Source organism: Temnothorax nylanderi, unplaced genomic scaffold (genome assembly GCF_030848795.1).
Source record: "Temnothorax nylanderi isolate EJ_2023f unplaced genomic scaffold, tnyl_v1.0 TNYL_tig0037_pilon, whole genome shotgun sequence".
NCBI classification, from domain to species: Eukaryota; Metazoa; Arthropoda; class Insecta; order Hymenoptera; family Formicidae; genus Temnothorax; species Temnothorax nylanderi.
Genome location: NW_027249099.1, coordinates 1,346,901 through 1,360,690, shown reverse-complemented (window position 1 = coordinate 1,360,690; position 13,790 = coordinate 1,346,901). Strand labels below are relative to the sequence as shown.

Sequence of the window (13,790 nt, the reverse complement as noted above, 5' to 3'; positions counted from 1 at the left end):
GGTACGCGGGCACGCATCACATATATATCTCTCGTTGTGATCTTCAATTCGGTGCCCAGATGGTGAAAAGCACCGAAATAACGACACATCGATATATTTACAAAAGATCGTGGGTCATATTTTATTTTTAAGTCGACAGGAAAATAAATCATAAAAGGGACGTTTTGTCGCGATCTATTTTTAATAATTATTCATTAATTAATATTATTTCATCGATCACGGACAATTTTACGCTTTGCAAGTCGTGATTTAAATGTGGAAAAATATAGAGCTTTATAATTAAGTTTCTTTAAAATTGTATTTATATATATCTATATAAATAACATTTTTTATAATATATTTTACATATACTGTGTGTTAAAATTACCCTCGTTTCGCATTCGCAACCGTGAGTTTTCAACAAAAATTTTGCTCTGCAAGTCATTGTAAATTTCGAAAAAAATAAAAAAGATTTCAGAAATTACAATCTCGTAATATAAAATTTTTTAAATAAAATTGATTGTCAAGTATATTTCATTTTTGTAACAATACCAATTTTTTAATGAGATAAATATCACAGCCGCGCGAAATTTTGTATCTCTAAAATAATTGGGTTTAACTGGGATTGATTTACTTATAGCACATTTCTACGCAATTTTATACACACCGCATAAATGCCATGTAATTAATCTACATATTAATTCCAGTGGTGTTAAGAAATGAAAGTATTTAATGTCGTATCGTTACAATAAATTACAAAACGTTGTTACGGATTACAAACGATTCATTATCATTACGTAGTGCATTAAATTATGAAAACAATAAATAGCACGCACGACTTTTGAAGCAGGATATATGTATATATTTTTACAACCAATCGTGAAACAATCTTTTTACAAATATGCGAGCGATGAAATAATGCTTGTTAATAAATAGATTGCAGGCGATACAAGTCATGGATCTCAAAAATTGACAACTCATCCTAACGTCGATTTCGCGTGGACGTCATATCAAAAAGAGTAACATTTATCGTCGCATAAACTCTGATAAAAAAAATTGGGTTTACAATTTCTCTAAGAACTTCCGCTATATTACACTCTGGCACTTGAGATTAGTGATACGAGATAATCAAATATCCTGAGAATATTGTCTGGACGCGTACTTTAAGTCGTACTAGAGAGAATATAGTCTTATAAATATTCTCGCGATATATATCAATATATAGATACTTTTATTTTAATATTCTCAGGATATACCTCAAAGGCCCTTTTCCAGAGAATTTTTTCCAGAGAATTCCAGGATATTCTCCTACTCGGAGTACTTTTTTCCGAGAATATTTACATCGCTACTCGAGATCCTCGATACGAGCGACGTTGTTGACTGGGTTGACATCAGCTGGAGAATCCAGGGTTAGTGTGTTCTATGACGCAACGTCGGCAGTAGCGTTTGACCGCGCGATAGCCGACCCACGTGACCCTGGGGCACTCGCCGATGTTGAGCTGCCGCAGGCCACGCACGTAGTAGGCCAACGCTTCGAGGCCGGCGTCGGTGATCCTCTCGCATCCGCACAGGGACAGCTTCTTCAGGTTCGGACATCCGGTGGAGAGTGCCTCGAGGGTCGCGTCGCCGATGTCGCACTTGCCTATGTCCAGGGCGCGCATACGCGGGCAACCGCGCGCCAAGGCGATGGTCGCGCTGTCGCTGAGCGCCTCGCAACCGCGGGCGTTCAGGTAGCGCAGCTTGTAGCAATGACGGGCGACGACCAGCAGACCGGCGTCGGACACGCGGTCGCATTTGCCTACGGAGAAGTAGCGGAGGGACGGGCCGAGACGCGCCGCCACCTCGCGCACCCCGAAGTCCGTAACTTTCACGCAATCCGAGACCGATAGCTGACGCAGGCTGGCGCAGTAGGAGGCGATGGCGACCAGGCTGGCATCGGTAATGCGGCCACATCTACGTAGGTAAAGGCATCCCAGGTGCGGCATGCGCGACAGGCTCAGCACCAGGCCGGAATCCTCGACGCCGTGACAGTCGCTGAGATCGAGCGACTGCAGCTGTAAAATAGTAGTACGACCGCAGGCGCGAGTGACATTAGGACAACCGGTCAGGTCGAGTTCTCTGAGATGAGAGCAGCTGTCCAGCACGGTGGTGACGTTGGCGTCGGTGACTCGACGCGAGTGTCGCAACACCAGGGAAGTCAGATTAAGGTACGGCAGCTGGGCGAAAATGCCGGGCAATCCGGTGGCACCTTCCAAGACCAGACGACGGACGCACGTGTGGCAGCCACGGCGCGTCAAGGCATTTAACGCCGCTGTGGCGTTCTGTGGATAACGCACCTCGACCTCTCGCCAAAGCGCCGGGTGCCACGCTATCTCCCAGAGGCGTCGGCAGGTCTGCGCCAAGGAGCAGCGGTCGCGGGTGTCGAGCCAGCTGAAAATCCTCAGCAACAAATTGTCATCGAGTTGACAGAGGTCATTGACCGCGACGTGGTGAACCAGATGGTGCTTGGGCTGCGGTAGCTGTTGCTGCTGGCGAATCGGCGTGCTGGACACGCCCGGGGTGGACGAGGACGACGACGACGTGGTGCGACAAGCATTGTTGTCGAGGGTGTGGTAGCCCAAGTCGATGGCGTCCGCACCTGGTCGATAAACGCCGACCTTCTGCGAGTAGCCTCCTCCCCGCTCAGAGCCGCTCTGCTCCCCGAAGCTGGGAAAGAGGAGTGGGCATGATCCTTCCATTCCATGCTCCGTTCTGCAAATTGGAAACTTGTTTCAAAATACAATTGTGTTTTTTACATTCATGTTTAAGTAAAGATAAAAATTATTTGGGTCATTCGAGGTGGCATTGCAAGGCAAAAGATTTTCGCTTTTTAATCTTAAGATAAATAATACTTAATAAATAATACTTTATTTAATGGATAATATAAAAAAAATTATACTTAAAAATACATTTCTTCACCTGGATTTGCTCAATAAAAATATATAATTTCAGAGATATATAAATTTTAACAATTGAAGCATTCAAAATTGGCCAATCTAAATTACAAATAGAGACCGCTTTCGAATGCGTATCAAAGAAAAACAGAAAAAATTTTATTTGCGTAATTATATTAGCTTATGTCGAGGAAGACACATATGTCATAACATAAATCTACGAATAGACTACTCTCCGAATTTATAGAAGCAACTATATAAAACTGTCACAATTCCACGTTTCTCGATTGAACTTTCGTGCTGGTTCAACGATAATTTCAGCATATTCGCTTTCGAAAAAAAATCCAGCCACCGTGAATCTCGAATTTTGCGCGGGGAGGGACCTTGTCGATGCGTCGCATACGCGACGCGTCGCGTAGCCGTTTACGGCTCGAGGCTCGACGTGCGACGTTCACAACTTACAAACGGGATGCCGAACGGGAGAGTCAGCGACCGTGCGTGACATCACCGAGCAATATCGATCTATTCGCCACCACCTCCATGTTGATCCCGCATTCCAACTCTCGTAAAGCAGCTGCGGGGCCCGAGCGCGTTTCGCTCCGCGCGGGGGGGACCGACGCGACGGGCCGCGGTGAACGGGATCCGCTCTCGGCGGTCGCGCGTGCCTTGGAATTCGTCGAGTCGCTCGTGCGGTCGCCGTGGAACGTGCGCGATCGCGTTTTGCGGACGCGGAACGGAAAATCCGACATATGACAGGCCCCCGACCCCCGACACACTTACGGGGCCCCAACGCTGCCCAACGCGGTGGATCATCTCCCCCCTCTCTCGTTTCCATGATCGAAACCCCTCTCCAAGTCGATCAACCGGGACTTCTAGCTTCTAGCGGGTCCCAAGTGGTCCCAAGATGAGAGGTGCGTCGCGAGAGGCGCTTCACCTCATTGGCGGCGCAGAATCGGGCCCAAAACGCCAAAAAATTAGTCAGATTTCGCACGAACGTGAATGACAGTTTCTACATTCAAGAAAGACCAAAAAATTCATATTAAACGAAAAACAAGCGTAACAAATGATAATAAAATAATGAATCGTTGTAAGAAAGTAAATCGTGCGCGATCGCGCAAAGATTTGGACAAACCAGCACGTTAGCAAAATGGCGACTCTATCCCCTTATGTCTTATTCTAAAGCCGAAATGTAAAGCGGAAATCTTATTCGTTTTTCACGATTTTTATACAATTTTCGACACAATAATTGTTTCTTCCAATTTTTATGCTACTCTTAAATCTAGCTGCTATAGAGTTCATATCTGCACACCATCTGCTCGCTCATTTTTTTCTAAAGCAATATACATCTATTATATTTCATTCTATTTCTTTTTTCCGTCCAAGACTAGCATTATTTCGTTTTAAAAATACGTTTTAAAATTTCGAATAATTACAGAACGGACTTACGAACGATTTTTATTGCGGAATTCGTACGTCACGTGACTATTCGCTTAAAGAACGACTTCCCGCGTTCGTAATTCGCGCGGTTTATATCGCACGGCGCCGGACCGAGCGAAGATCAAATCCGGCCAATCAGAATCGTCGTTCCGTCGCCGCCGTCGTGTGTCGTGTGCGGCGGCCCTCATAATCGGTGTATATATGTATCGCACCTAATGCTCTCGGGAACGAATTATGGCATTGTCTTTTATCAGAGCTAAGGCACTACTGCACGGAAATTCGCACTTGCGTCTCTTCGCCAGCGTATCGACCATGAAGGTAATCGCGCGATCCTCCCTCGTCCACTAATGCGGCGCGTTCGCTTCTCGAGACGGCGAGACGGCGAAATTCCCGTCTCGTGGGGAAAAATCCGACAAACGTAATCCGACACGATGCGATCCCGTCGTCGTGTTCACGTATACGAGGTTCACCTCGGACGAGTTATCTATGCTCGTTCTCGTCGACGTCGACGATCGAACGTCGACGCCGACTCGACCCCCCAAATCCTCGAATATGCTTTACGCGTCGACGACCTTGTCACCGTTGTCGCCCGCTCCCCTGACATACTTGACCCCTTTTTTTTCCGCAGACGGGATTGGTACTGGGTGTATACGAAACCGAGAGCGAGGACAACGTTGTGCTCACCCCCACGGCGGCCAAGTACAATGATCTGGTCAACGGCAAGCTGCTGAAGAATATTTTGCTGTAAGTTCCCAGTGTCCGCTACTTACCACCGCTGTAAATCTCTTTTTGTGCATCCTCGCGATTTTAGAGAGATACGGCATTCCACACTGCAGCGCGCGTCTGTGTTAGTATCGTTCTCCTTTTTTTTTAATCATCTAACAAGGCTGTGCCCCTTGTGTGCGCCTCTGTTGTGTAGAATATACTCTCCAGACTATTCTGCATTGACACATATGTTTGTTAACTCGACACATCGGAACACTCCTTTTTTTTCTCCATATTGTACTCTTCTGTCAACGAAGTTGACCTGTGTTTCCTCATGTATATACACGTACTCTTAGCACATACCTTGTTTAACAAGCGCGTACGCTAAGGTGTATAGAACTGTATGATAAAGACCTCTCCCTCCCCCCCCCGTCCATACACAGCATTGCATTTCCAAATTGTTGTTTCACTTTCGTTTCGTCATACGATATAACAATATGTTTAAATATTTTATTCATATTTCCAGCCTGAAACAATTGTTATAATGCTGCCTGAGCTTTTATCTGACATTCAAAAGTGCTTTCCCTTTGTTATATTCTTAAAATTCTCATATGAAGTATTATTTCTGTTATTGAAAATTTTTGAATTTTTCAACGATAGTCGTGCGCCTCACGAGCTCACTGGCATTATTTTCATTGTTTCAGGAGTGACTAGAGAGACGGTATTATAGGCATGATATGAAGTGCAACTTGCTCCGCACAAGGATATCCTAGAAACACGCTGCGCTTTATAAATGAGAATTATAATACTGCCTGATTTATGATATATTCTTTTCGACGCGACGTCAGACAAATCGAATAGGAGATTTTAAGCGGTTAAGTCGTTCAATTAATTAACCATCACTGCTTCGAAGACTGACAGAAATCGAAGTAGAGTAATAGTAGTAATGTCGACTCCTGGCGACGGTAATATGGGGAACGATAGCAGCGCAGGGAGCAGTGGTGGATTAGGCGACGGTAGCGGTAAAATTAATAAGCCTCATCCGCCTACGAACGTGCTACAGAGGATGACCGGGATATTAGAAGATAAGAGCAACGATTACATGTGTCCGATTTGTTTCGATCTTATCGACACGGCGTATATCACACGTTGCGGACACACGTTCTGTCACCACTGTATCGCAAAGTGCTTAGAGATTAAGGATCGTTGCCCGAAATGCAGTTTCACGTTGAGCGAGCAGGACATTTTCCCGAATTTTCTGTTGGACGAGCTAGTTTCCAAGTATAAAACGAGAAGTAAAGGTCTCGCTCAGCTAGGCTCTTACGCGGACAATAGTAGGCACCGAGCGGCGGGTGGTGATCTGTCGGCACCGGCGTCCGACGGATTGAGGAGCATCGTGGCAGCGGAGAGCGCCAATCTCACTCTGCCCGACGTAAATGTGATGCTCGAGGTGCTGACTCAACGGAAGCATCTACTCGAGGCGGAGACTTGTACGGCGCAGAACAAGCTTCTGCACGAGTTCCTCAAACACTTGCTGCAACAAAAGGAGGAACAGCGGAATCAGTTGCAGAAAGAAGTGGCGTTGATCAAGAAAGACATGGAGGAAGTGGAGAACATTCTGAAGGACGTTCAGAGCAAATGTCCACGGGTGGAGGACGTCAAGAAGGCGAGCGAGAACGATTCCGCGCAGGTATCGGCCATTAGGCGGGAGATGCTCGGCCTTTTAGACATAATAGACTCGAATATGGTGAAACCTAGCGACAAGGCGACCGTCGGTCCCGACACCTTCACCAATCCAAGCGTCAGTCACCCCGGTGGATCAACCCTAGCCGTACGTAGGAAGAGGCTGCACGCTCACTTTGAGGATTTCGTTCAATGTTACTTCGACTCTCGCGGCAAGGAACTATTGCTCGGCCAGAAATCGCAGCCTCAGAGCGAGACTCACGGCGGCGTGCACAGCACGAGTTCTGGTCTAGACGTCTTTCGCGAAAATCTCGTCAAGTTCTCGAGGTACAATTCTCTGCGTCCAGTGGCCACTCTAAACTACTCGTCGGACCTCTTCAACAATTCCACTATCGTGTCTAGTATCGAGTTCGATAAGGACAACGAATTTTTCGCGATCGCCGGTGTCACCAAGCGCATAAAGGTATTCGATTACGGTGCCGTTATACGGGACACCGTCGACATTCATTACCCCTGCGTCGAGATGGTCTCTAGTTCTAAAATCTCGTGCGTCTCGTGGAATTCCTTTCACAAGGGCATGCTTGCGTCATCAGATTATGAAGGTACCGTGACGGTATGGGACGCGACGACCGGTCAGAGGACGAAGACGTTCCAGGAGCACGAGAAGAGGTGTTGGTCGGTCGATTTCAACGACGTGGATACCAGATTGATCGCGTCCGGCTCCGACGATGCCCGGGTGAAATTGTGGGCGTTGAATACCGATTATTCCGTGGCGTCGTTAGAGGCGAAAGCAAACGTGTGCTGCGTAAAATTCAATCCGCGTAGCTCGTGTCACCTGGCGTTTGGATCTGCGGACCACTGTGTACACTACTACGATTTGCGCAACATGAAGGAGGCGTTGTGCATATTCAAGGGCCACCGCAAAGCCGTTTCCTACGTCAAGTTCATCAACAAGGAGGAAATTGTATCAGCCAGCACGGATTCTCAGCTGAAGATGTGGAACATAAATAATCCGCTTTGTCTCCGATCGTTCGTCGGGCATGTGAATGAGAAGAACTTTGTCGGACTCGCTACTGACGGCGATTACGTTGCCTGCGGATCGGAAAATAACGCGCTATACGTATACTACAAAGGGTTGACGAAGCAGTTGTTCTCGTACAAATTCGACGCCGTTCGAAGCATATTGGAGGTGCAGGACAGAAGAGAGGAAGATCTGAACGAGTTCGTGTCCGCGGTGTGCTGGCGGCAGATGTCTAATATCGTAGTAGCCGCTAACTCTCAAGGAATTATCAAAATATTAGAGCTGGTTTGAGACAATTAGGTAAAAGCAATTGAACTTAACTCGCAATGAGTGAAACGCGTATTCGATTACTATAAATTAAAACGGGTCTAAATAATAAAAAAAGATAGCCAAAAGTATAAATATAAGAATAATGATGAAAATTATATTTCAAGAGAAGAAGAATTTTTACCGAATCTTCTGTTATTTTTATGTTTTTCTTATATTTTTAGTTTGTACACTTTGGCCCGTATTCATAATCCGTTCTTATTTCAAGATCATCTTGAGTGACATTTTAAAATGCTAATACGGCTCTATGAATACGGACCTTAGACCCTTTTTATTTTATGTTATCTGTCTTGTGATTATTTTAGGCGTGAATATAACAACGAGAAGTAATGGAACCATTCTAAATAGCGTAATAATTTATAATAATGATGCGAAAATTTCTACCATTGACGTAATCTATAATAAATCGGATGGAAATGGCATCGGAAGAATGCATTATCAGCGAATAAAACTATTGCAAATGGAGATCTTCGATTGATCCATGCTCAATGTATCAGAGAGCACAAATATTTTCTCTGGATTGTATACTATGTGTAAGATGATTAGGTAAATCGGTACTGTTAATTATTACATTTTCGTATCTTAATTCTATTTTCTAATCTAATTTAGATATAATTCTAATCTCAACAGACTGAATCGTAACGATAAAAAGTTTTGCATTATTACATCACGTTCGAAAAATATTCCTGCGTATGACTTATGAAAACGATGATCTTTCGTAATTTTACGTTATTGATACTTAACGCTCGTCGGAGATACCCATAATTGCACGCTTGCTCTAAATTGTATTTTATGCAGATATATATATATATATATACATATATATTTTTAAATATGATTGATGTGTGGTGTGAGAATGACATTTATTACAATAAGTACAATACTTTTGGAAGCAGTGTTCAAGGCTGCAAAAATTTACAGCGGTGTATGCGTGCGTTCGAGATGCGTGATTTTTCCGATAACGCTTCTTAATATCCGAGTGGCGACTGTTCCAATATCTTAATCCATTACGAAATCTGCTCTTAATGCAAAACTTAAAAACGATAGACACGTTTGATAACGGCACAATCTTCTTTTTATAAAATTTTCATAGTAAATTTAAAATGCACTTGTTTAAAACTTCTCTAAAGATTGGAAAAGATTGAAACATCGGAAACCATCAAAACTGATACGCGTATAATAAAATATAATATAAAATTGATATACTACATATGTAACTTCGACTGGCAATCGTATACAAATCGTACCTGTATTTTCCTAGAAACCACCTAGTAATCGCAATATCGATATTTTGAATACCGATAAGTAAATAAAATATTCATGTTTTCGCTACCGTGTGATAGAAATCTCAACAATTCAAAAGATTGTCTGCAACTTGTTACTAATAAAATTTTCAGCTTAAATTTACTTGGTGGTATCATGATTGCACAATCTTGTAAACAGAGACATGATAAGGATAATCAACGTCTTAAATATTGTTTGCACCGATAATTGTACATATAGATAACGCATATTTTTACTGAAATTTTCTGTTTTGCGGTATATATTTTTACCGCATATCAAATGTTTTGTATAATTATATTATAATCTTTGTGTTTGACTTTGCTGTCAAAACTATTTGCAATATTACGTTAGTCTAATTGAAATATTGAATAATTGAAAGACAGATTTTAACGCGAAGCAAGTTATTGTCTTAAATATGAACGTTGTAAAAAGAGAAAATGTACAAAGAGCAAATAGAAAAATAAACAGGTATTGCGGTAAGAACAACACTCGCATGGATTTTCGGAATGTGTAGAAATGATAGAACAGTGAGTACGTTTTACATTCTTTTTATAAAAGAAAGTTTAAGCTTCTGTCATATCGATGAATCTTGGTTCTTGTTTGCGATAAACACGTAATTATATGTAAATCTGTTTTTTACTATTTAATTATGTTCCACTATACAACTATGGCAATTAAACCCCATGACAAAGTCACATTACTACTTATAGTGTTGCTGTACATAAAACAAATTAATAATGAAGTTTATCAACGGATATTTCATTGTATTTATATCTTAAGCCGCTGGTATAGGTTGTAATATGCTCGTTTCAACAATGTTAGTGAGAACTGAAATGTGAGAAACAGTTCCGTAACGTAATGTATCTACGCTGATACTCAGTAGCTCAGAAACACAGCAGTTGTGAATTAATGTGTAGCTATAATCTCCGAAGTGAGTAATTGTAAATGTACCGATGTATAATGTATAACTGGACAAAAAAGAAGAATATTCTAGAATAAAGAATAGTATATTTTTAGAGTGTATTTTAAAATTGCAAGTATACCGTACACATGATGGATGTCAAAAGAACGCCTAGATTCTATTGTAATTAATAAATTTATGAATTTGTGTCTGGACATTTCTGACTACTTAAGTGCGTACTACTATCGCGTATCTTTCCTCATAAGTTGTTCCAATCAAATCTTTTCATTAACTTGGAACAAATGTTTACGCTACAGAGCAGGACCAAAGATCCCTAAAGGTCATGCTAGAGTGTTTTGGGGGTTGGATGAAACCGATTACGCCGGAATCGCGGTAGTTGGACTGGGGAAGCAAGGCCTTGGTATTAACAAACTTGAAGAGATCCATGAAGGAAAGGAAAGTGTACGTGCTGCTGCAGCAGGTAATCTTTATTATTCAAAATATATATTATGCAAGTATAGTCGTTCCACTTTGTTATTCAAATCTCTGTAGATCAAACTTCAAAATTAAAATTTCAATATACATAGTAGAACAATTTTGATACTTTCATTTTAATAATTTTAATATATTATGTTATTGTATTAAAGAATTATATTAGTTTGTTTTGTACGTTCAAGATTATGATATAATTATAATTATAATAGATGATTGATCTATTTTTAAAAAATAGATTTTAAATTAAAATTATTAAAGAGAAAGTTATATTATTATAAATATAAAGTATAATAGATTCTATTAAAGTTTTATTGTTCTAGCGGGATGCCGCGCATTGGATGACGTGGAGATAAAGGACATCAAGCTGGAAACCCTGGGAGACGCGGAAGCCGCTGCCGAGGGAGCTGGTTTATCCACGTGGCTTTATCAAGGATTCAAAAATGAAGAGAAAAAAAAGAAGTTACCAAAGATCTCGCTGTACGGAGATGAAGGAGAGTAAGTGATGTTTCTTTATGCTCTCGTCAAAAATATCCATTAAAATTGAGAGGTCTAGATTTCGTTTTACGAATACAAAACTAATGGTTCGTCATTTTTTTAAGGGCGGAATGGCGAGTCGGTATAATTAAAGCCCAGGCGCAGAACTGGGCTCGCGAGCTGTCGGACACGCCCGCGAACCTGATGACGCCCACGATATTTTCGCAACGGGTCTGCGAGGTCCTGACGCATCTCGGGGTCGACGTTCAGGTGCGCGACAAGAGCTGGGCCGAGCAGAAGAAGATGGGCTCGTTCCTCAGCGTGGCGCGCGGTAGCACCGAACCGCCCAAGTTCCTCGAGATCAGTTACAAGGGCGCTGAGAATCCAAGCGAATCACCGGTGACGTTCGTCGGTAAGGGAGTCACTTTCGATGCCGGTGGCATCAGCCTTAAGGTAAGTCACTCCCTTTCTCCGTTTACAAAAACAATGTAAGGAGAAAGTGAGACTTGAGGACGAACGGTTGCTCACAGCCGTCGTCGGAAATGGACGAGATGCGCGCCGATATGAGCGGCGCCGCCTGTGTGGCCGCCACTATCCGAGCCGCGGCCGAACTCAAACTGAAGAAAAACATCGTCGGACTGATCCCGCTCACGGAGAATCTGCCGTCCGGACATGCTACGAAGCCGGGAGATCTGGTGCAGGCGATGAACGGCAAAACCATCATCGTGGACAACACCGACGCGGAGGGCAGGCTGATTCTCGCCGACGCGCTGTGCTACGCTCAGCAGTTTAATCCGAGGTTAGATTAAGATTAATCGTGTGAGCCCTGATATTTGAATATTATAAGAAAGCTACGTCTCTTGAATTCTAATTATTTTATCAACGTACTATTATACTTCAAAAAGATGGTCTTATGAATTCTCCCATATTATTACTGTGTTATGCACTATATTATATTTTATCGATATATTCGACAGATATATTAGAAATAATTATAAACTGATAAGTCTTCAATCTCTCTAAATAGATTTATCTTGGATATCGCTACGTTGACCGGTGCCATGAGAATTGCCTTGTCGAACTCCGCGACTGGAGTGTTTACCAATGACGGCAACCTTTATGAAACTCTGAGAAATGCTGGCACGGTAACCGGCGATCGAGTATGGAGATTCCCTCTGTGGCAGCATTTCACGGATGAAGTGACGAGTGAGTGATTTAAGGATTGCGATTATTACGTTATCCATTTTATATTCTTATCGGATTATTTTAGAAAACTTCTTTAGAAACTTCTCTCTTTATATATTCAGCAAGGGGTTACTGTCCCTTATGCATTACTGAAAGCCGGGACATAACGTCGTTATTACTTGTCGCTTACATAAAACTTGAAAATCTCTGTCATGATAATTTTCAGAAAAAGTCAAGGGTGCCGACATAAATAACCTCGCGAAGTGCAAGGGTGGTGGCTCTTGTACCGCCGCTGCCTTTTTGAGGGAGTTTGTTAGCAAGGACATGCCGTGGATGCATCTGGACATAGCTGGTGTCATGGGCCCCGCCCACGACGAATTACCGTATATCCCAGCCGGAATGACCGGGCGCCCGACACGTACGCTTATACAATTCCTACAGGCGCTCTGTTAAACGATCTACTGATGGTCATTTTACGTAACTCGCGCGTCAAACGGGTTCTTGTAATTTTCTATACATATATATATGTAAAAGTTTACACAGAAGGATATGTATATAGAAATATACATATATATATAGGGGAATTGCGCCTAATATGGAGAGGGATTGTATTGGACGATCTAATCAGACTTAATATGATAACGTTCAGTGATAAAACGCATAAACAACTTACCGCAGGCCAGTAACAGCATTTTTAACGTCTCACTAAGCAGATAACAGGCTCGTTGATCAGGTTCCTACGAGAGTTATTAATATCACGAGTCTGAATATTCAGTAGACAGAAACTTGAGTTGAAAAATCTAACAAAATGTAAGGAATGCTAACGAAGATTTTATGCTATAATACATTGCCACTATTATAAGAATATTTGGAGAATGTACATGTTAAGTATATTACTCAAGGTTTATACGTATGCATTTTTAATTCTTGATATGTTTCATACATCAAGATGTAGATAAGATGACTTATCTCAAATAGTTACATTTCTATCTGACGGATCATTATCGAAATGCTTGACGATTATACGATCCCCGGAATCAAAGTCATACCTCACCATATTAGGCAGTGCCTACATCTTTTAAGTTACCACTTCTTATATGATTAAAATATATAACCCATAAAAATAATGTATACATGCGATAAAAAGGATGTCGAATAGAATACTTAACATCTAGATGTGGAAGTTGCTCATTTCAACAACAATTTTCACATTTGTCGAAGACAAATCCCGACATCTCCAGATACATTCGGTATCATGAAATTTAATAATTATGTATTCATCGCATTTTGACATATATGTTTGAAAGACTTGTCATAAACTTTTTATTAGTAAATCTAGCTTCAAAACTTTTTTTAAATCCATAAC

The 13,790-nt window shown here is 42.1% G+C and overlaps 3 protein-coding genes across 7 annotated transcripts; 2 read left to right on the top strand and 1 right to left on the bottom strand.

The window, feature by feature from the left end:
• Nucleotides 1-279: 279 nt before the first annotated feature.
• Nucleotides 280-4,930, bottom strand: Fbxl7 (F-box and leucine-rich repeat protein 7). 5 transcript variants are annotated; one of them, XM_071703942.1, is made up of 2 exons: nt 4,922-4,930; nt 280-2,730 (listed from the first exon to the last, which is right to left on the bottom strand). In XM_071703942.1, the coding sequence occupies exon 2, from the start codon at nt 2,715-2,717 to the stop codon at nt 1,371-1,373; it is 1,347 nt and encodes a 448-aa protein (XP_071560043.1). In that variant the 5' UTR covers nt 2,718-2,730; nt 4,922-4,930; the 3' UTR covers nt 280-1,370. The 5 variants fall into 5 exon arrangements, with proteins under 5 accessions (XP_071560043.1, XP_071560044.1, XP_071560039.1 ...); XM_071703943.1 differs by lacking the exon at nt 4,922-4,930 and adding an exon at nt 3,693-3,962; XM_071703938.1 differs by lacking the exon at nt 4,922-4,930 and adding an exon at nt 3,375-3,686.
• On the top strand, nt 4,507-13,758 carry LOC139771277 (cytosol aminopeptidase-like). The gene is made up of 8 exons (XM_071703933.1): nt 4,507-4,667; nt 4,978-5,093; nt 10,588-10,751; nt 11,086-11,260; nt 11,365-11,692; nt 11,770-12,038; nt 12,267-12,445; nt 12,651-13,758. The coding sequence occupies exons 1-8, from the start codon at nt 4,584-4,586 to the stop codon at nt 12,875-12,877; spliced, it is 1,542 nt and encodes a 513-aa protein (XP_071560034.1). The 5' UTR covers nt 4,507-4,583; the 3' UTR covers nt 12,878-13,758.
• LOC139771276 (E3 ubiquitin-protein ligase COP1-like) lies at nt 5,765-10,485 on the top strand. The gene has a single exon (XM_071703932.1). The coding sequence runs from the start codon at nt 6,001-6,003 to the stop codon at nt 8,047-8,049; it is 2,049 nt and encodes a 682-aa protein (XP_071560033.1). The 5' UTR covers nt 5,765-6,000; the 3' UTR covers nt 8,050-10,485.
• Nucleotides 13,759-13,790: the final 32 nt, after the last annotated feature.

Coding starts and splice junctions, on each gene's coding strand:
- LOC139771277 (XM_071703933.1), top strand. CDS start 4,584: ATGGCATTGTCTTTTATCAGAGCTAAGGCACTACTGCACGGAAATTCG. Junction 11,261..11,364: donor CTGTACGGAGATGAAGGAGA/GTAAGTGATGTT, acceptor CATTTTTTTAAG/GGCGGAATGGCGAGTCGGTA. Junction 12,446..12,650: donor TTTCACGGATGAAGTGACGA/GTGAGTGATTTA, acceptor GATAATTTTCAG/AAAAAGTCAAGGGTGCCGAC.
- LOC139771276 (XM_071703932.1), top strand. CDS start 6,001: ATGTCGACTCCTGGCGACGGTAATATGGGGAACGATAGCAGCGCAGGG.
- Fbxl7 (XM_071703942.1), bottom strand. CDS start 2,717: ATGGAAGGATCATGCCCACTCCTCTTTCCCAGCTTCGGGGAGCAGAGC.